The sequence below is a fragment of the Symphalangus syndactylus genome, chromosome 1 (assembly GCF_028878055.3).
Source record: "Symphalangus syndactylus isolate Jambi chromosome 1, NHGRI_mSymSyn1-v2.1_pri, whole genome shotgun sequence".
Classification (NCBI taxonomy): domain Eukaryota; kingdom Metazoa; phylum Chordata; class Mammalia; order Primates; family Hylobatidae; genus Symphalangus; species Symphalangus syndactylus.
The window spans coordinates 135,457,860-135,480,574 of record NC_072423.2 but is presented as its reverse complement, the minus strand read 5'-3'; the positions used below and the strand labels follow the sequence as shown (position 1 = coordinate 135,480,574).

The 22,715-nt window shown below is 41.7% G+C and overlaps 1 protein-coding gene across 6 annotated transcripts in view; it reads left to right on the top strand.

Moving 5' to 3' along the window:
- Positions 1-22,715, top strand: part of RARB (retinoic acid receptor beta) — a 775,478-nt gene that overhangs the window by 671,782 nt on the left and 80,981 nt on the right. For all 6 annotated transcript variants that reach the window (XM_055285590.2, XM_055285605.2, XM_055285600.2 and 3 more), the window contains one exon: positions 5,668-5,809. In XM_055285590.2, coding sequence (XP_055141565.1) covers positions 5,668-5,809 — 142 coding nt within the window. The remainder of the gene's footprint in view (positions 1-5,667; positions 5,810-22,715) is intronic.

Below are 22,715 nucleotides of genomic sequence, written 5' to 3'. Positions count from 1 at the left end.
CTGTAGATAATAGGTATGCCTGGAAACATTGGTACTTCATACCCTCAGGGAGACAGAAGTAATCTGAGTCAGATACGGGCATTCCATAATTACTGCTAAAACATGAACCAAATGGCTCTAACGCATGTATAGCCTTCTCCACCATTGAGTTTTTCTTTTTCCTTTTTGGTTGTACCTCAGTTCTTTGATAACAGCAGTCAAACAGCATGAGGTAGGAAGATTGAAAAATCCACCGTTAGAAAATGCTTGACTCAGTTTGTAACACAGATCTGTCTTTCTGATCTCGGTAATTGGTGTTCATTGTGTTACCGGCTTTAACTATCATAAACAACAGAAGTCATGCCTAATCAAGCCATGGTTAATCAAGAAAAGTCATAATTAACTAACAAAAATTAGGGTTAAGCAACAGAATTCATTATTAAGCAACAAAACTCAAGTTTGACCAACAGAATTCGTGATTAGCCAGCAGAAGCTATGATGTATAACAAAAGACATAGTCAACGTGCACAAGTCACAGCCAACAGAGGCCCTGACTGACCTGATTCCAACTGAAATCAGTGGGTCTGCTACTAACAGCTGAGAAATCTGATTGTTTAATTTCGTAAATACAGATGATATCACCCTCAAGGAATACATTTAAGAAACTAAGGTATAATCCAAGACGGTTACTCTGGCTCTGGTTATAGCTAGGACTTCATCAACAATTAGAATTACGATAGTCGACAACTATTATTTGAATATCTTCTGTGTGTCAGGTTCTGTCCCAGCCCTGAGCTATTCAGCTGGTGTGTCCCAATACAATTTATTAGGTGTTGAAAAATTGAAACACTTTCCTGCCAGTTTTTGCCTGGCCATTGCCTTGAGTCTTCCCTTCCTCCATCCAACTGTACTGTCTTAGTTCCAGAGAGGTCATATTTGGCACTGCCTGGAGGCCACCTTGAGTCCACCAACGTGTCAGCTCAGGTTCCTGGGAACCAGCCTTTATACCTATCCTACTCCCCTGTCAGGGAGGCATGAGTATCAGCAAGGAAGATGGCACACTTGATGGCACTGAGACACCTTAATAAATAAGTGCACAATGCCTGTTGGGCTCCCTGAGGCTGGGGCCACCAGCCACAGGTTGGCATTCCCCCATGTCACCTATGTAACCTCTAAAGCACACAGTACTATTGTTTTAGACTTTAGGTATCATCCTTGAATAGGTATAACATGGAAGGAAAAGCAAAATACCAGGATTGCCTAGGAGAGGAAGCATCCATGTATGCTTAGATCAGTCAGAGAAGGCTTCCTGGCCAAGTGACCTCATAGAATTTTCCTGGATTTACTGAGAAAAGGAAGTTCCCAGAAAATGAAAGAGTAACATTACGGTGTCAGCAGTTCCAGAGTTGGTAGCAGAAAACCAGGTGTTGTTTTTTTTGTTTGTTTGTTTGCTTTTTGAGACGGAGTTTCACTCGTTACCCAAGCTGGAGTGCAATGGCACAATCTCAGCTCACTGCAACCTCTGCCTCCCGGGTTCAAGCGATTCTCCTGCCTCAGCCTCCTGAGTAGCTGGGATTACAGGCATGCGCCACCACGCCTGGCTAATTTTGTATTTTTGGTAGAGACAGGGTTTCTCCATGTTGGTCAGGCTGGCCTCGAACTCCCGACCCTCAGGTGATCTGCCTACCTTGGCCTCCCAAAGTGCTGGGATTACAGGGGTGAGCCACCGTGCCCGGCCAAAAACCAGGTCTTAAGATTTCTAGCCACAATCTCTTGGGATAGTATTGAAACATTCCAACTTCAGTCCAGCACAGATAACCTGTCTGAGGCCCTCACAGAGGTGTTACAATGACTCAGTTCTAAGATAAATATAAAAGCCCTCATGATGGTGTCCTTTAAGCCCCAGGCTGGTTTCCAGAAGTTGCTATTCTTGCCCATGCAGGTGGACGGTCTCTCTTTCCTTAGTCTGCAAATACCACCTCTTCTTTCGCCAATTTCTTTGCCCACAGAAACTCCCCAAGTCTCACTCTCTAGCTACCCAACTCATCACTTCCTGGTGTGATGACACAGTTGGAATCCCAGAAATTTGTGGCTGGAGAGGACCTTCCAAGTAAACTGCCCAATCCCTCATTCAGGGGAAGAGAGAGCTTAGTTCCAGATGGTTGTGACTTGCTCAAGGCCTCTCAGTGACCATGAGGAGGCTGCAGCCCAGGCGTTCAACTCCTAGTCTAGGGCTCTACCTATCCTACCTCTGCTCTCACCTCTCAGGTTGCTCTGCCAAATGGGACTGAATTCATCCTCTGTACGTGCTCAACTTTAGAATCTCCTCTTCTCCACATGTGTCCAACCATCCCTTGGCTTCAATCACTATCCCAAACTTTGTCCTGAAGTTTGAGGATTCTAATTTTAGGTGGGAAAGATCCATGGCTTTAAATCAGTCACATAGTAAGAGGCTTATTTTTTTCTCTGAATTCCTCAAACAGAAAATCTTGAGGCAGTGCTGATGTGTGTCTCATGCTAGCCAAGCTCCCTTTTCAGCAAGAAGTGAGGAGGGCTGGGGCTCCTGGCCTGCAGCAGACACAGTGTCCAGTATGAGTGAAATGACATCTGATTATTGTATTATTTGCATTTCTCTTATTTTATGAGTACCTTCTAATATTGACAGTTGGTCTGGTTTTCCAAGTAAGCCAGAGATAAATGGTTTCCACTTTAAATAGTGTCAAAAATAAAAGGAGGAGTCAACCTAAATTGAAATATTATCTAAGTAAACTTTAGGTGTATGAGGATAACTGCCCCCACCCCCTACCCGCCGCACCCTCTGGGTCCTCAAAGCAGTGGTCTACAAGGGAGTGAGGTTTATATAACAATTCATAATATCAATGAAGGAGGAGGAGAATTTGTATGATGCAAACCTCTATTCGGCTTGGAGGGCACATCTGTTTACTCAACCCATGTGTAAAAATACCTCATAGCATATATTTTAGTCAGCAAGTATTCTAGCATGGTGGAAATGATTTACTGAAACTTAGACCTTCTCCTGAAATCCAGCCAAAAATCTGATTTGGAAAACCAAGAAGTCCTATTTAGTTTCTGCTGTCATTGTTACTGAATCGCACTGACTGGGTAATTAGTGACATATAAAGTTCTTTAATTCTGTAGTCTTCTTTCATTTGAGCATCATGAGATTGTTTTTCTCTCCTTCCTGGTCACTGACTAAGTGTTTGCTGAACTGAATATTTGGTTTGTAATAAATGGAGGGGATCACCTTTGTCCGTACCTCATTTTCTTCCCACATATGTAAAGGACCGTGTCTTCCATTGTGTCGATGTTTCTTGGCAGAAGAGCAACGGAGGTTTCTGTAAACTGAGTTTCTACATCTGGCAGCAGAAAGTGGCCCGCAGTTAGATTTTTTGTAGGGAAAGATATGTTTTTAGATGACCACTCTGCACAGATTCTGGGAGGATTTCACAGTATTTGTAACCTGTTATTTTAGATTCTAAGCACATTTGTAGTTCCAGTGGCGCAAAAATAAACTGTGTTTTCTTGGAAAATGTGTGTGTCTGGGATATGTGACAGGAGTTGCAACCTTAAACAAGATTTCCAGGCACTTATAGTTGAACCATGCCAGTAAAAATATGCTTATTTAGACATTAAAATCCTAGGGTGCCCACGTAAGTATCCTAAGCAATGTGTGTTACGTGAGCGTTCTTCGCTAATGTGCTTTAGCTTTGAATGTTCTTAGCTCTGGCTCCTGCAGTGTTAATGTACTGCAGGGAAAGTTGAACTCAGATGGTGGGTCTTAGTTTCTGTTCAACACATTTGATGGTGTGTTTCTTACATTCAAGAGAGTAGTTTCTAGTGTAGGTATAAGTCACATCACAACCGGTAAGGTAGACTCCCTCACTCTTAATACTCATAGCAATGTGGAAGTTTTTCTTGGGCGTTCGGAAGAGAGAAAAGGCAGCAGGTATACCCTTCATCTGTGTATTCAGCAAGCATCACTTGATAATCCATTGTCTGCAAAGCTGTATGTAGAAACGGGGAAGACAAAGAGGAAGTTGGAGACGCTTGCTTCTGGAGCCTGAAGTCTGCTTTATTTCATCGGTGTTTCACAGAAAATCAGGATAAATTGCTTCTTTTGTCAAAATGTGATTTTCAAAAAGTTAAAAAGCAAAAAACTCATTCGAGTATTTAGTAAGCACATGCCAAAAATTTATTTAACTCATTGATGAAGGGAATAGTAGGATGACAAAGCTGGTTTAAAGGAGGATATGAGAAAGATATTCAGGTAGATAGAAAACAAGAGAGAAAGGAGGGAAGGAAAAGAGAATACCAGAATAAGATTGCAAAGCTAGATACAAAATGGTTCATTTCCTACGGGGCAATAAAACAATAATATTTGGGGTTATTGTTCATCTGGTCAGAAATGTTTTGCACCTACACTAGACAAAAATGATGTGTCATTTACCAATTTTCTACAGTCTGTATAGAATCTGGGCCCAATCAATAGTAAATAGTAAGTTAAACAAAGTTGTATTTCTTGTGAGTGTTAGATGACACTTCGATGGGCTTGTCAGTCAATGCTGTAGTATGTTACTACCCGATAGCGCTTTCTGCGATGATGAAAATATTCTATATATGTGGTGTTTAATATGGTAGCTATGGGCCAGATGTGGCTATTGAGCATTTGAAATGTAGCTAATGTAACTAAGGAACTGAATTCTTAATTTTCTTTACTTTTCATTAATTTTGATTTAAGTAGCCTCATGTGACTAATAGCTACCATGTTGGATGACATAGCTCTAATATGCCATTAAATGGGCAGACGCTCATTTTTATTTCTTGTTTCCAATTTTGGATAATTTTTTTAAATTGTATTTTAAATGTTGTGAGAGGAGCTATGTAAAAGAACTCAGAGAAGACTCCTTTGAAAAAACTAACTCTTACATTAGGCAAATAATTTCTTTTCTTTTTCTTTCTTTCTATTTTTTTGTTGTTGTTGTTGAGACAGAGTCTCACTCTGTCACCCAGGCTGGAGTGCAGTGGCACAATCTCAGCTCACTGCAACCTCTGCCTCCCAGGTTCACACAATTCTCCTGCCTCAGCCTCCCAAGGGCTGGGATTACAGGCGCGTACCACTGTGCCTGCTAATTTTTGTATTTTTTAGTAGAGACAGGGTTTCACCATGTTGGCCAGGCTGGTCTCAAACTCCTTACCTCAGATGATCCTCCTGCCTCAGCCTCCCAAAGTGCCGGGATTATAGGAGTGAGCCACCGCACCCAGCCAATAATTTCTTTTGTTGGGTAAAAATCCTCATATATTGGTTTTCTTGATAGTGGGCTCATCTGAAATTGTTCTGGTCAGCAAGGGAGCCAGTTATGAAGCTAAGCCTATTTGGAGGGAACCCAACTCTGGTGTTTTCCAAGTAAATTAGCTTGGAATTAACTTTCCTTTAGCAAGACAATAATGGTCATGCCTAGTTTTGATTAAAAGGGGCTTTTGGGTTTGCAACAAAGGAAGAAACTATTAATATCTCACGAGGATTTTAAGGTTTTTGTAAGTTAACTTTTCTGCTGCCATCACTTCGTTACTCAAAAAGAGCAGTTAATGCATTGATAAGGTTGGCTTTGACTTCTGATGAAGCTCATTTGCTTTACTGAGTTTTCTCATCTCCTTGCTTGCTTGCAGGGCTTTTTCCGCAGAAGTATTCAGAAGAATATGATTTACACTTGTCACCGAGATAAGAACTGTGTTATTAATAAAGTCACCAGGAATCGATGCCAATATTGTCGACTCCAGAAGTGCTTTGAAGTGGGAATGTCCAAAGAATGTAAGTGGAGTCTCAAAAAACTTTTTCCCTGTTTTCCTTATCTCTGTGGTTTGCTCACCTTCCACAGTCATGTGGAATTCACACATGACACTAATGAAATCTTGTCAAGGGTAGGTGTGAATAGACATGACATGAAAATGGGGATTGATATGGAGATTTTGAGATGAAACTTGAGTGACAGTTGGTAGAAAGGCAGAAGTTAGGCGTCGTGGATGGCAGATTTGTATTCCAAAGCAGTGGCTAACTCACTGTGGATCCCAGAGCCATTAGCGTAACTCAAGCATATTACACAGTCACATGGTGACTCCATTTCCCCTATCTTGACAATGGGTATAAGGATCTTCGCCTGTATCGGTGAGGATAAGATAAAATAATAGGCACGAATGTTAACAGTAGTCATAATTTGCCCTTTTTTAGGGGAGAAGGATTGTATAACTTGTGGAAGAAACATTTCAAAATCTGGGACGCTGGCATTTTTCCAAACTTGATTTAGTTTTTCTTCTCCATGCCATCTTTTCCAAACAATAATGCATTTTATTAATGCAAAAGATATTTTTAAAATACATTAAAAATTGGCTACGGTTCCGTAAATATCCGATGATGGGGATTTGAAACATACAGGCTTTAGTATAAAAAGAATATATATGCACTGCAACAAATTTTGCTCTTTCTCTATTTGATGTGTACAAATGTAGGGAATAAGAAAGTATTAGGTGCGTGGCTTGGCTCAAGCAGACGTAGGGAGGTCATGGGGATATGTGCCCAGTGATGCTCTTGTGGGACTGCTGCTCTTCCTGTCACTCCATCATGGGGGGATTTTGGTGATGGCGTGCTGTGCACATGTGAGCGGTGGGCTGGGTGCTGCGTGGGGACCCTAGATATACCTGATACATGGCTACTGCCCTCCAAGAGCATGGGACAAAGAGCCAGGCACCCCAACCATGATCCTCTAATGGAGTTGGAGGAATTACATTATGAATCAAGGGCTCTTAGATTTTGGAACTGGGAAACGTGACCCTTGGGTGAAAACTGATTGAAGAGGGAAAGCCCCTATAGCCAACCAGAGGCATTGCTCTGAGCGTGCTCAGCTGGGAATCTTGCCCTCTGCTGGGAGCTATCGCTCAGGGATTGTAGCAGATGTTTCTTGGTAGCTCACCCAGATATCTTTCCTAACTGTACTCCTGCCCCTTCACCTTTCCTAACTGTACTCAGATTACTCAGATTTTAGTTTTCTTTTTTACCCCTTAGGTTTCAATGTTTCCGAGAAAGCTTCAGGGCTGGGATCCACTTGGCCAATTAAAGCCCATCAGCATATTTTATATTCCAGCCGCATGTGCGAACATATGTAACCTAGGCTGGTTCAATGAGAGGGAATTCAAGACTCGTGTGTAGAATATCAGGACAGGAGTGCCCTTCCCTCCATGCATGTGAACAAGGAAACAGGTAGCCACAAGTATACCTGGTGGCCATCCTCCAATCCCCAGGGAAGTCAGCTGTAGGACAAAGCATGCACTGTAGATGGAAAAGTGGAAAGATAGAAATCAAGCCCTTAATAGCACCATCGAATTACTGAACCAGCCAACCCTATGAAACCACTGCCTCCAGGTCATTTTGTTATATCTGCCAAGAAGAACCCATTATGGCTTTTGGAATGAGTGTCTTGTTAATACTTAGAGTCCTCATGAATGAGAATGGACTGGGTCATGAGACAGGAAAGCATCCTGCATGTGCCATTCCTTCTGGGAAGTTCTTTTTCATTTGGGCAGTTCCATCTGCAGATCATGGGTCACTTGGCCACATTTCATCCAGTTCCTTTCCCTCCCTCCAAATTTTAGAGCCGTTGAGTTACCCAGAATCCATACATTTGAAGATAGGAAACTAACATTCAATTGGCTCAGCCTCTAAATCCTACCACTGAAGAGAAAAGCATGATAACCTGAAATAGCCAGATTATTTCTATGTGTGAGATTCACAGGATGATCTCCTACTGCTCCAGTTTTGGTCTGATGTTCTGTAGACATGGATCTCACACGGCATTTCTGTGGGAGAATTTCAGTTCGGGCTGAAATTATAAATGAGTAAGCCAGATGTGGACTCAGGGAAAATCAGTACTTTTGCATTATTCTGTGTGGGCTGGAGACCCATTTCCTGCTTACATTACTTAAAACCCATATCCTGCTGCTCTGTAAAAACTGGCAGCTTGGTTGGCAATTAAAAAAAATAATGTTTACACCCACAGGAAGACTCTAGCATCAGCCCTCAAGGAGCTTATCACCTTAATTAGATTTAAAAATATAGAAATGGGAAGAAAATGGGATCATTATGTCCAAGTACACAAAAATAAATATATTTTTGTTAGAAGGAAATTGAAGGGAAAGAAATAAACACTTGGAATATAGAGATTGAGAGTCTAATTGGATATTTTTAAAGTTGAAACAGAAGGAAGCAGGCAAATATGAGAATCAGTAACCAATTATACCACAGTATAAGCAACTGAAATGAAACCAAGAATAATAGATACTCATAGAACGTTAGAAGTGAAAAGGGATCTTAGAGATTGATTTTCACTCACCTCTCTCATTTGACATACAAGTACACTAGGACTCAGAAAGATGACACGGTTTTCCCAGCAGTCCCAACTGGCTGAAGACATAACCAAGACTGCAGTGAAGTCGGCCACCTCTCCTCCCCATGCCTTCTCTGCAATAGCAAGATTAGCAAGATTCACATTCCATTCTAGCCATAGGACATGTCAGTTCATCTGTATGTGTCAGAATCCTTTAGATGAGAGTGACAGAAAACCCAGCTCAAACTGGCTTAAGCTACAAAACTCTACGCATGTCACTGAAAAGTCCAGAGTAATATGCTGGATCCAAGGGCACATGTTTGTTTTCGGGGCATTGTTTCTCTTTGTCTCTCACAGCTGATTTTTGCTGTGCTGGCTTCATTCTCAGGAAGATTTTCCCCATGTCTAACAAAGAAGGGCACTAACAGCTCCAGACTGTTAATCTATTGACCCAGCAAAAAGAGAGACTATTAGATCCCGATTGTTCCATCAAAGCCTAGGGACAGATTCTCATTGGCCTAACTTGGGTCATGTGCCCCTCTATGAACGTGTTGCTTTGGGCAGGGCATTGCTTTGGGCGGGGGATAGAATATTGTGATTAGCCAGGTCTGGATCATGTGTCAATATCTACAGCCCAGGATTGAGGTTGACTTCACCCAAACCATGAGGGTGGGGAGTGTGGAAGAAAATGTTCCTCAGAGGGGAATCAGAAATACAGGAGGCAAAAACGACCTCATGTCCACCATGATTTGTCAGGTCCCACAGTGGTGTTCCCAAGGCACTCTTCTTTATGCTGTGGGAGAAAAAAAGAAGGATAAAACTGAGAAAATTTAAGAATCATTATAGTAATAGCTAACTGGACAAGGTATTTTCTATGTGCCAAGTATTACATTAACCCCTTTTTATTTATTTTTTATTTTTTTTATTTTTTTGTCACCCAGGCTGGAGTGCAGTGGCGTGATCTCAGCTCCCTGCAACCTCCACCTCCTGAGTTCAAGCGTTACTCCTGCCTCAGCCTCCCAAGTAGCTGGCATTATAGGCACCTGCCACCATGCCCAGCTAATTTTTGTATTTTTAGTAGAGATGGAGTTTCATCATGTTGGTCAGGCTGGTCTTGAACTCCTGACCTCAAGTGACCCACCCAACTCAGCCTCCCAACATGTTGGGATTACAGGCGTGAGCCACAGCGCCTGGCCTACATTAACCACTTTTAATGCTTCATCCCACTGATCCTCATAACAACCCTATGAGATAGGTTAGTTACAATTCCTCCTTCCCAGTTCCCACTGTTTTTTTGGCAGATGTGGAAGCTGAGACACAGAGACATTAATTTACTCAAGGTAACATGGTTAGTAAGGGGCAGTGCTGAGATTTGGAACCAGGCAGTTTGATGGGAAAGTCTATATTCAAACTGAAATATATTCTGCGTGGCGCAGGAAGCAGCGTTTAAAACTCCGAGTTCCTTTTTTCCACTCTATTTTATTGCCAGTGGTTAATAAAACAATAACCATACTCCGTGCTCTATATTAGAGATGTATCCCCTAGAAAATAATGTGCAAATTTAATTTTTATAGATCAAATTTGATTTTACCTGTGCAAGGAGATTTACAAGTAAAAGAAATCCTTTCACGTGGCCTACCAGAACAGTATGCTTATTTCTTCATTTGTTTTTTTCTGTTTTGTAAATGCTACTGGGTATACCTTGTATTTTCCAAGGGCTTACAGAACTAGGGAAGCCTTTTTGCAGAGAAATAGCTATCTGTCAAAGCATAGAATTTGAACATGGTAATGGCAAGTGAAAAAAAAACTCGATTTTTAGCAGCATTCTAAAGGTGGTACAAGAATTTATGAAGAATTGGAGAAGGAGGCAAAGGAAGCAAACTGACTCAAAGTTGAATGATGAACTTCTACTGGTGGCGTGGGAGGTTTGTAATGATGTCAGAAGAGAAAAGCATGCATGGGGCAAAGCCCTGAAATAAAAAGAATTAATGAAAAAAGAGAAACAATAAATGAAGGCATAACATTTGGATTATGAAAGAAATGTCCAGACAAGCTTATGATATATATAATAGCTAATGGTCCATGATGGGAAAGAAGATTTAAGATGATACTGTTTAGAAACCATGGGAGTAAAGCCCTAGAAAGCCTGATCATATGCGTTTAAGTCAGTTACAGAAATTCAAATGAATAGTTCAGATCTTTAAGCCAAAGGTTAGCAAACCATTTTTTAAAAGAACCAGCTCTTCAGGCATGGTAGCGTGCCCCTATAATCCCAGCTACTCAGGAGGCCAAGGCAGGAGAATCACGAACTTGGGAGGCGGAGGTTGCAATCAATGAGTCGAGATCACGCCATTGCACTCCAGCCTGGGTGACAGGGTGAGACTCCGTCTCAAAAAAAAAAAAAAAAAAAAAAAAGAACCATCTCTTTTTTAAAAGATGTTTGAAATTTTAGAAAATATTTTTGAGGCCCTGTGCAGTAGCTCACACTTGCAATCCCAACAATTTGTGAGAAGGAGATGGGAGGATCTCTTGAGACCAGCCTGGGCAACGTGGCAAGACCCCAACTCTACTAATTTTTTTTTTTTTTTGAGACGGTGTCTCGCTCTGTCGCCCAGGCTGGAGTGCAGTGGCAGAATCTCGTCTCACTGCAAGCTCCGCCTCCTGGGTTCACGCCATTCTCCTGCCTCAGCCTCCCGAGTAGCTGGGACTACAGGTGCCCGCCACCACGCCCGGCTAATTTTTTGTATTTTTTTTTTTTTTAGTAGAGACGGGGTTTCATCGTGGTCTCGATCTCCTGACCTCATCATCCGCCCGCCTCGGCCTCCCAAAGTGCTGGGATTACAAGCGTGAGCCACCGTGCCCAGCCAAATTTTTTTTAAAAATTAGCTGAGAGTAATGATGTGGACCTGTGGTCCCAGCTACTCAGCTAATTGGGAGGCTGAGGCAGGAGGGTCACTTGAGCCCGGGAGGTTGAGGCTGCAGTGAGCCACTTTCATGCCACTTCACTCCAGCCTGGGCAACAAACAGAGCAAGACCCTGTCTCAAAAAAAAAAGAAAATATTTGTCCCTGTCTCCATTACTTAACTCTGCCATTATAGCGCAAAAGTAGCCATGGAAAATATAAACAAGTGTGGTTATGTTCCAGTAAATCTTTATTTACAAAAGCAGATGAAGGGCTAGGTGTGGCCCACAGGCCATGGTTTGCCGATGTCTGCTTTCAGTGGCTCATCCAGTGGCCAAGGATGCCACTTAGGGCTGCTCTGTGATCCCATCCCATGCGTCTCTCCTACCAGTGGACCCACCCAGCTTCCAGCCACACTACGCCATGCTGACTTATCAGCCGTATGTCTCCATTTTTCTGAGGATTCACCTCCTTCTCCATCAGTTGAACCCCAGGAGCCTGATGAAATGTCATTTCCTCTTTGAAGCCTCCCCTAAGCCTCATTCCACACTCTAGGCAGAATTATTCATTCTTCCTTCCCCAACCCCGTTTTCTCACAGTGCTTTGCACAAAGCTCCATGAGCCGCAAACTTATTATATTATACAGATATTATACATGATTCTTCACACAACAGTGAGTCTCCCTGGCTGGATTATAAAACTCCTAAAAGGCATGCATCATGTCTTTCTCACTTTGTAGCCCCTGAACATAGCATGAAGCTTTGCTCAGTGAAGTTAGATTGATCAAGTGGTTAAATGTGACCAGTTTTAAAGGCAAACCCATCTTCTCCCTGGCTTTACTTTCTGAAAAGTTGTCAGAGGCAACACAATTCTAGGTGTGTATTCAAATCATAGTCATTCGTTTATCTGCTAGGGGCCCAGAACAAGTTATTCAACTTATTTGAGGCTGTGTTTTCTATCTGGATGAGAGGAACATTAGTATTGACTAACAGCCCAGGCGTGACATGAGAATTGATGCTTTTAATCCTGTTTAGACAGCAGTGTTTCCATAAGCTGCTTTCTCTTCCCAGTTCCCTCCCCCAGAAGACATTAGATCTTCTAGGGCTTTTGCTAGTGAAAAAGGCTGAGCTGAGCAGGTGTCTTGGGTAGTTGTGCATGGCAGAAGCCCAGTTAAGAGGGAGAAGCAAAGACGGACATGTATTTGGGTTTGGACCTTACTTTTCCAAACCTTAGCTATCAAAGAAGGGGGTCCAGGGATAGGGGAGGCACTGGGGTCAGGAGGTCAAAAGGAAAATGGAAGACAAGAATTAGGCCAGAATTATGACTCGGGTGCTGTGAGGAAGGGACAGTAGTATACCCTGGATGCCCCTGAGGTTAGGCTAGGTTCCCATGGGTCACTGGCCTCCTCCAAGACTGGGTGCCTCCACCGTGTGTCTAACAAAAACACCATGGAAGGTACTGTTGCTGCCACCCCCTCATTCTGGTTCCTTTCTTTCTGAAAACCACTGGCCGTGAATTCACACAGGGAGCCTCTTTGTATTGCTCTTTGAGGTTATGTTTATGTGCTCATGCCCTTGAGTGATGGGCAAAACATGTCTTTGATTTTGTTTGAGAATGCTTTTTAATGTTTATTTTGCAGCATTTTTTTCCTATGACAGTTTCATAAGTGTATTTGTAGAATAGAGCAATTGAATAATCTCTGAATTTAAGAGTCCCTAAGCACTCATTGACACCTTCTCATTTGGGGCATATTGAGCTTAAAAACAGCTTTTCATAAAGTCTCTAAATTCCAATTTATACTTTAGACATGAACGTCCCCATGGGTCGATTGGGTGGAATGAATGTGCTTTGTACGGACACTTAAGATACTTCTGTTGGAGGATTTTGTTGCTCTGTGTTTCTCTCATTTCCCCTTTACTGTTAAACTTAGATTAAAACAAACCTTTTGGACTAAAGGCACTTAACCTCAGTTAGAATCACCTTTGCTTGTGCGTAAATTATATTGATGTGCTCATTGGTTCTACTGCTGGATTTTACTGGCTTAATAACAGGGAAATTCATATTGTAGGTTGCCCTGTGTAGTTGGGAAATTACATAAAAATCATCATCAGGGCACTTAATGTCTTTCTAATTTTAGTTTATTTCTTCATTTGTTCCCATGTTAGATCCCAGCCTGTTACTTTGCTTCCAGGGTTCACTGTGATCGTTTTGTTCTGTTCACCAGAGACTACCATTAACCCCCACCTTCTCTTCTCGCTCTGTGGCACACAAATCCCTGAAGAGCCCCCCAGAAGTAAGCGAAAGGCTGGGAACTTCCTACTTTTATATCTAAAAATGTCCTAGAAGCTGGAAAATAAAAATCTGCTGCCCCTTTCTACTTGCCAAATATGAATATTTGCCTGCATCTGTTTAGGAGATTTAGAAAAAAAAATTATGTTTGGGTACCAGCAGCCTGGTGATGTCAGTGCCACTGTGGAACTCAAAGCCCATTAACACTCAGACTGCAAAGGAAGTATTAAAATTCCTTCAGCTTTACTAATACATTTCTCCCCACTGCCTGTCTCCTGGAGAGGGGACACTCAGTACATTCTCACCTTAGAAAAATGAGAAATTTCCATTACACAATAGAACAGCACAGGGGAAAGAACAAAGGGCTTTGAAGTTAGCCTGAGCTGAGTTCAAATGCAGCCCTCGCCTCTAGCTGTCTCAACTTGGGCACATGGCAAAATTTTGCTTCACGTGAAATGAACTAACCCATTGTGTGGAGATTATCACAGCAATGTTGCAGGATTGTTTTGTGGATTGGACCTCATGGGGTAATGCATTTAGCACCGTGCTTGGCACACAGTAGGTGCTGAATGAGAGTGGTTCTCTGCTACTGCTTCTTTTGGTGACACAGTTTGGTTGCCACTGTTGCTGCTGCCATAGCTGTGTTTTATTATAGCTACAGCCTTGATTATACTTCAGGAGAAAAGTTAAAAGTAGAGGCTCTATTCATTTGGAATTGTTTAGGACACCACAGCTTAGAAGTGCAGCTCCAAATATTATGTCACAGCCTTAAAAATAAAGCTTGCAAGCATGATTTCTAAAATAAATATCCACCTTTCTTGGCTACTTAAACTGGGAGCCAGATGGCTCATTTGCCCAGAGATGCCGAGACATGTGTAATCAGAGAATGGGAGAGTATCCTGCTGTCCTGGAACCCAACTCCATGGAGAAAACTGAACTGGGGTTGTTAGAAAGGACGCCTGGCCCCCTTCCTTCCTCAGTCAGCTCAAGGTGAGGCCATCAGGGTCTTCCAGCAGTGCTGAGCCCAAGCTAAATCACCACAGAGGCAAAGTTGCCCTTCCCCTTCCCCACCCTCACAGCAGCTTCCTTTCTTTCCTCATCTGGTACCTTCCATCTTTCCTCTGCCTTATTTGGGACTCTGTGGCTTGCCTTCCTCCATATCCATCATGTCCCTTCTCCCAATCAACTCCTATCCACCCTGTGGCCTCCTCAGCAAGACTGCTTTTGCTGTTAGCCACCTGAGAGGAAAGCTGGGGAGGACATCAGTGGTGCTGTGGTAGTTCATGGTCATGAGGGGCTTTACTAATGGCAACAGCCCCAAGATTTCAGGTTATCCCATGCAGCAGATAGGACAGGAATCATATTCTGATTCAGTTTCCTGAGATTGAGAGAGGGCAAGAGACCTGCCTGAGGTCACACAGCTGGTGTACACCCATGGGTCTTAATTCTAGTTCCCAGCATCCTTTCAACTACCCTTTGCTTCTCTAAACAGTGAAGTTCTTACACACATTTAAAGCTACACAGTTTTCAGTATCTTCACCTGTATTCGCTCCCAAATCAAATATTCTATAATTACAGACCAGGCACAGTGGCCCACACCTGTAATCCCAGAACTTTGGGAGACTGAGGTGGGTAGATCACTTGAGGTCAGGAGTTTGAAACCAGCCTGGGCAACACAGTGAAACCCTGTCTCTACTAAAAATACAAAAAATTTAGCCAGGCATGGTGGTGGGCCTCTGTAATCCCAGCTACTCTGGAAGCTGAGGCACAAGAATTACATGAACCCTGGAGGCAGAGGCTGCAGTGGGCCAAGATCGAGCCACTGCACTCCAGCCTGGGCAACACAGCAAGACCCTGTCTCAAAAAAAAAAAAATCTATAATTATATATGTGGTTTGATTTAACATGTATACTAGTTTAATGCAGTATTTCCCTAAGTGTAAACTGCACACTGTGATATGAAATGTAATTTTAGGGAATATCAAACTTGGCATAAGATAATATTAACTCATTTAATGATAAAGTTTTTCCTTTTCAATATTTATTGTCTTTTTATTACCAATGAGAAAAATGTCAGTTTGATGCCAATACAGCCTTAATTAATATTTCTTGAATCTCTGCTAATCTGTCTTTTTAACAGAGAGAGGATGGCAACAATACCTAGGTAGGACCGAATTGTATTTATTTCAGAGATCTGCAAATTTTCTTAAAAGGCCGGGCAGTAAATATTTCAGCATCTGCAGGCCATTTGGTGTTTTTTTGCAACCACTCAACTCTACTATTGCAGCTTCAGAGCTTCATAATTGAGCATGGCTTTGTTCCAATAAAACTTTACAAACACGGGCAGTTGACCTGAAAACCCTGTTTATTTTTTGTTTTTGTTTTGGTTTGTTTTTTTGAGACGGAGTTTTGCTCTGTTGCCCAGGCTGGAGTGCAGTGGCATGATCTCGGCTCACTGCAAGCTCCGCCTCCTGGGTTCACGCCATTCTCCTGCCTCAGGCTCCCGAGTAGAGTAGCTGGGACTACAGGCGCCCACCACCACGCTCGGCTAATTTTTTGTATTTTTAGTGGAGACGTGTTTCACGGTGTTAGCCAGGATGGTCTCACTCTCCTGACCTCGTGATCCACCCGCCTCAGCCTTCCAAAGTGCTGGGATTACAGGCGTGAGCCACCGCGCCCAGCCAACCCTGTTTATTTTTTACCCTACCTTTCTATTTATGGCAAATGACACCCCTTTCCCCTTTATAGTAGTAACACAAACATTTCCTCTAAATTTTATTTAAGAAAAAAAATCAATTGAGACAGAAATCATAAGTGTAGAGCAGCAGCCTGTGAATATGTGCAAAATTGTGAAGGCAGTGCTTCAAAGGACTGAAGCTTGAGAAACACTGGTTTTATATGTTCTTGTATCTTAGGAATAGAAGCAGAGTCTGCAGCTGTGGCCTGAGCCCTCTCAGAGTCTCTATAGTGCCTCAGTTGCTGGTCAGATCCCACTGACATGCCCCTGCCTTGCTGCCTGCCGCTAACCCTTCTTCACATGTTGAACTCTGTGCACAACGTGAGGGTGGGAAGGGGGGTCTTGCTTTTTTGCATCCTCAAGGTTTAGACCTTTCCCAATAAAACAAAGGGTCAATGAATGGGTGGATCTGTCACAGTGGATTTTAAGCATCTGGGGGAACTGATGGAGGGATGCAGTATGCGGCTTAAAGCCTGGACTTAAGGGGCAGTCAGATTCATACCCCAGCCCACCACTTACTTAGCTCTGTGTGATCTTGGGCAGGTCACTTAACATCTGTGTGCACCAAGCTGCTTGTCTGTAACATGAAGAGAGTAATAGTACCTACTTCATGTGGCTATTGTGAGAAGGAAATGAATTAATATATGGCAGGGGCTAAAACGAGTACTTAGCTAAGCGTTAGCTCCTGTTACTGTTCCAGTATCTGTTATGATACCGAGCCATCCTGGTCTCTAAAGACTGGTGTATTCGTTCATCAGTGGTCCTTAGTGATTGCACAGGACAGCTAATGCTGCTTCCAGCCCAGTGGTCACTTTACTCAAAACAGGAAGTACATGTCCTTGGGACTCAAATCTACCCCCACAAAGCAAGGTGATGGGTAGATGGGGCCAGAAGCAGTTTCAGCTCTGAGCCAGGTGATCTGATGTTGGAATTCATGGCACTTCATCGCTTACAGAATCAACTCCAAATGTCCAAATGTGTTAGCATGGGCAGAGAGCCCTGCACAGCTGCCCCAGCCTGCCCAACACTGATCTCTTGTCACGCGCCCCAAATGTGCCACGCACTAGCCATCACTAGCCACTCGGTGTCCTCTCATGTGACACAGCATCCTTAGGCTATGCCTGCTGTTTTCTCTGCCTGCAATGCCTTTCCCTCCCTACTCCTCCTTGAAGCCACCTTCTTCCTAAATGAGCCGGCATGCACACATACACGCGACACACTTTTCTAACAGCAAGGAGTGTGTGTGGGTCACTCTCGCCTCTCCATGCTATGATGTGTTAGTGACACCTCTATTGAGATGGCTTTCAGAGTCAAACTGCTTTTTGGAAGGTCCAGGAGATTTTGGTGTCTGTGTGTGTGTATATGTGTTGAGAGAGGGAAAGCTCATCACACAGGAGGTCCCTCACTGGCTGAGGGTGCTTCAAGGACAAGTATGGAGTTTGGTTTTTATTTATGTCTTTAATTGTGAGCCTAGTGCCTAGTTCCAGATATTTCTGGAATGAATTGAAAGCAAAGGGTATGGCTGGATGTGATGGCTCATGCCTGTAATCCCAGTACTTTGGGAGGTGGATCACAAGGTCAGGAGATTGAGACCATCCCAGCTAACATGGTAAAACCCCATCTCTACTACTAAAAAAAAAAAAAAAAAAAAAAAGCCGGATGTGATGGCATGTGCCTGTAATCCCAGCTACTCAGGAGGCTAAGGCAGGAGAATCGCTTGAACGTGGGAGGCGGAGGTTGCAGTGAGCTGAGATCGCGCCACTGCACTCTAGCCTGGACGACAGACCAAGACTCCATCTCAAACAAGAAAGAAAGAAAGAAAGAAAGAGAGAAAGAAAGATGGAAGGAAGGAAAGAAGAAAAGAAAAGAAAGAAAAGGGTACTTAAGGACTGGGGATTCTGAATCAGGAACTTCTGTCTGATCTTTCCAAGAGTTAAGAAATTTGAACACGTGGACTTCAAGTGAAATACAAGCCCAAGAAAACATTAGGTCTTATTGATATCATGAGCCCATTTTTACCTTTCCCATTCTGCCTCCTTTCCCACTTTGCACCATATGAATGATAGCATGTTACCCCTTTCCTGACATGACATCCCAATGCTGTTTTTTCCATGGTGGATGTAAACAGATGAAGCTTGTAAATAGGTCCTAACAGATTTACTTTCTCTCAAAACTACACACACACACACACACACACATATATTTCATCAAATCGATCATTTGTTAAGGTGCACTATTATTTTATATACCACTAAAAGGGAAAACGGTGCCTATTAAACCAAGACACACTCAGATTGTAAGACAGGTGGCAATTTCAGAAAGGGGGAGAGGAAGGGAGAGAGGGAGAAAGCAGATATCTGGTTTCAACCCTGTAAGAAAAAAGGAAGCGCCTTACATTCTAAACTGGAAACATTGTATGTTTTCATCTTGAGCTATTTTTTATTCTGCTTTAAATAGACATTGATAAAAATTTAGTGCCCAAAGACAATCCCCAGCAAAGAGAGTTGGCTGAATAAATATGCAAGTGCTTCTAAAATAGCTGGCAGAGAGCCCTTTGTTTGGAAACAAATGTCTCCCTAAAAATAGCAAGCCGAAATTCTCCTGCAGTCCCTGTGTTCTGGAGCAATGAACGTGGCCCTTTAAGTACCTTCTCCCAGTGACAGCAATTCTCAGGAGAGTGGCTACCTAAATCGCTCAGTAAATCCTTGCGTAGAGTACAGTCTGGAATTTGCTCCTCCTGGAGTGGTATCAAGCACTTAAACTCTATCTCTTCTCCCTCTGCTATCACAAAATATTAACTATCGTGGTTAGGTTATTTCTTTCATCCTTCCCCCTTTACAGCTGGAAAACAAAGAATTGAGCAATTATCTAATGAATTAGATTAATGAAGACAGGCATCTTTTAGCACTGGGACCAAGCAAAGCAAACACCCTGTTTTCTCAGGAGAAGGAATGTTTTTGTCCAAAATACACACTTGATTGTTCCGACACTTCATTTTACCAAGCGTAAAATACCTCCATGATTAAAAAAAAAAATCTACTCTTTTCATTTTCAAAATGATTTTAGGACACAAGTATTTTATTAATATTGGAAAATGCAACTCCTCCATTTTTCTTTGCTTGTTTTTTTGCGGGGAGGGGGTTATAACATCAGTTGGTCTGACTTGTAAACAATATTTTGGTTTAGCAACATTTTTTAAATCTTAAAATAAAACTAAGGAGCTTCACTAGTGTTTCAAAATGGACCCATTTAGGAGCCAGTCATGATATGGCCCTTCCAAAGGGAAAGATAAAAGTTGCTTCTAGTAAACTCTGTGGACTCAAGGGATTTAAGGAGGACAGGAAGAGAATCAAGTGAAAGGTAGTAAGTGAAGGAGTCCCACTTTACGTCCTGAAAGTGTCCAGACACAATGTTTGAATAGTTTTAAACTGAATGGAAACTTGGATATTATGTCCTTGGACTTTCAGCTCTCAGAAATCTGAAAATATGCAGTCTCAGAATGTACTCGTACCCTACTCTAATGGATGCAGTGAGTAAGCTATTTCAGGAAGAAAGGCATCAGGGCTTCCTCCTGTCTCTTGGGGCTGAGCAAACTCTTGGAGATGGCCTTCCCCACATTCCTAAGGATAATAACGGTGTCCAGGTCTATGGAGTGCAAAGCCCCATTTTGTTTTTACAAATAGTGCCTTCTGTGTGGTATTATATTCCTTAAAAATAGAATTGCATCCATCAGATTGAAGTGTGGTGCTTTACTCCACCAGAATGGCTGACACTAAAAGGACTGACAATAGCAAATGTTGGTGAGATATGAAGCAACTGGAACTCTCATGTGTGGCTTGTAGAAGTATAAATCAAGCCTAAGTTTGGAAAACTCTTTGGCAGTATCTCCTAAAGCTAAACATACCAATATGACTAAGTAGTTATATTCCTGGGAACATACTCAATAGAAATGAGAATGTGGGCCCACCCAATGACACATACAAGAATGTTCACAGCAGATTTATTGATAATAGTCCAATCGTGGGGGAGAGGGGGAACAAACCCATATGTCTGTCAACAGTAGAATGTGTAAATAAATTGTGACATATTCAAATCATGGAATATGCTTAGTAATAAAGAACTAACAGCATGGATAAACTCAAATGACATTGAGTGAAAGAACTTAGAATAAGAGACAAGAAACAGTCTATATTATTCCATTTGTTTAAAGATTTAAAATGAGCAAAACTTGTCTACATGATAACGAGAATGGTGGTTACCCTCAGAAAGGAGGTATTGACTCGAAAGAGCCACATGGAATCCCTGTGGGGTGCTGGACATTCTAAACTTTAATCTGATATGTACATACAAAACTATGTATGTTTTTTATACCTCAGTGAAAAAGAAAAAGATTAAAATATGGAGTAGTGGAATGGCCGTTTCTTCCTGTGCATAGAGAAACTGTGTTATCATCAAGAAGAGTAATACCTCTCATTAGAAGAATCTTCCTTCCTGTTAATACCTTAAAATTTCTTCAGGCAGTGTTTTAACATCTTGACATTTTGCCTTTTCCTCTGGTTTGAGACTCTTTTCACTTCAGCTTTAAATGTGTAAGGAGCACCAGAAATGCACTATGAGCCATGATCTACTCCTAGTTCCCTGAGTATGGTTATCTAATACCCCAAATTGCATCAACCCACCTAACTAGCTTTTTCTTTTAGGGTTATGCACTTCAAATTAACAGCCCAGAGATTTCTTTACAACCTGTTATATTTGAAAAATTATTTTACCCAACAGATAATAAACAGCTAAAAAAAGTTAATGTAAGAATTATTATTGCTAAGTGTTAAATTATCAGTAGTGGCAGTAAGTTCCTTTTAGAAATATAGTGTTCAAAATGTGATTTATGAACTTATGTGTATTCCAGTTTAATAATTAGCTAATTATTCTTTTTTCCGTAATTAAAAAAAGCAAGGTGCTTTATATTTTGATTCATTCATTAAAGGGAACTGGGACTTCAAATGAATAATCAAGTTGAGACTGGCTTAGGGAAGTTAACAAAAAGTTTTGGCTGGTACGATAGGCAACCTAGTTAAAAAAAAAAGCCATCAGAGTAATTTATTTGTGAGTTCTAAATTTATCAAAGGTTCATCTTTATTTCTTCGTCTTTTTTTTTTTTTTTTTTTTGAGACAGAGTCACACTCCGTCACCCAGGCTGGAGTGCAGTGATGCAATCTTGGCTCACTGCAATCTCTGCCTCCTGGGTTCAAGTGATTCTAGTGCCTCACCCACCCAAGTAGCTGGGATTATAAGCATACAGCTCCACACCCAACTAATTTTTGTATTTTTAGCAGAAATAGGGTTTTGCCATGTTGTCCAGGCTGGTCTCAAACACCTGGCCTCATGTGATCAACCCACCTCCCCCTCCCAAAGTGTTGGGATTACAGGTGTGAGCCACTGTGCCCAGCCTCCTTGTCCTTCTTATTTTTACTTTTTAAAAGTGTTTAATATATACTGATGGCAGAAAAGAAAGCAGTAAAAATGACAAATTCTTCCCTAATGCCAGTTTGCAGAGTACGAGCAATTAATCCAGCATTCGAAATTTAGACATAAAGACATACAACTTGTGGTTTCATGAGATGATATTTTAACAAGTTGATTTAAAATATGTAATGTCACTTCTAAAATATCAAAACTAATGGGGTTGGTTATCTCTGCAAAAGCAAATATTAGGAAACCCTCACCCTCTTTATAGAAATATATTTATCTCTTGTTGCTATCTTCAATGAATACAATAAGGCGTACAAAAGTATTGTGAAAAAAATGACAACTCAACAGTAAAAAGATAAATAGCTCAATTTTAAAATGTGCAATGGATTTGAGTAGACATTCCACCAAAGAAAATATAGAAATAACTAATAAACACATGAAAAGATGCTCAACATCTTTAGTCATCATGGAAATGCAGGTCAAAACCAGGATGAGATGCCACTTCACACCCATTAAGAGGGCTGTAATAAGACAGACGAGCAATAACAAATGTTAGGAAGATGTACAGAAATTTGGACACTCGCACACTGCTAGTGGGATCATAAATGGTACATTGCCACTATGGAAAAAAGTTTGGCAGTTCTTCAAGAACTTAAACAGAGAGTTATTATGGGACCCATTCATTTTACTCCTAAGTATATACTCAAGAGAAATAAAAACATGTATCCACACAGAAACTTGACAGAAATGCTCATAGAAGCATTATTCATAAATAGCAAAAAGCTGAAACACCCAAATATGCATTAATTGATGAATAGACAAATAAAATATGATATATCCTTACAACAGAATATTTTTCATCCATAAAAAGGAATGAAATATTGATACATGGTACGACATGGATGACCTTTGAAAATATTATGCTAAGTGAAAGAAGCCAGACA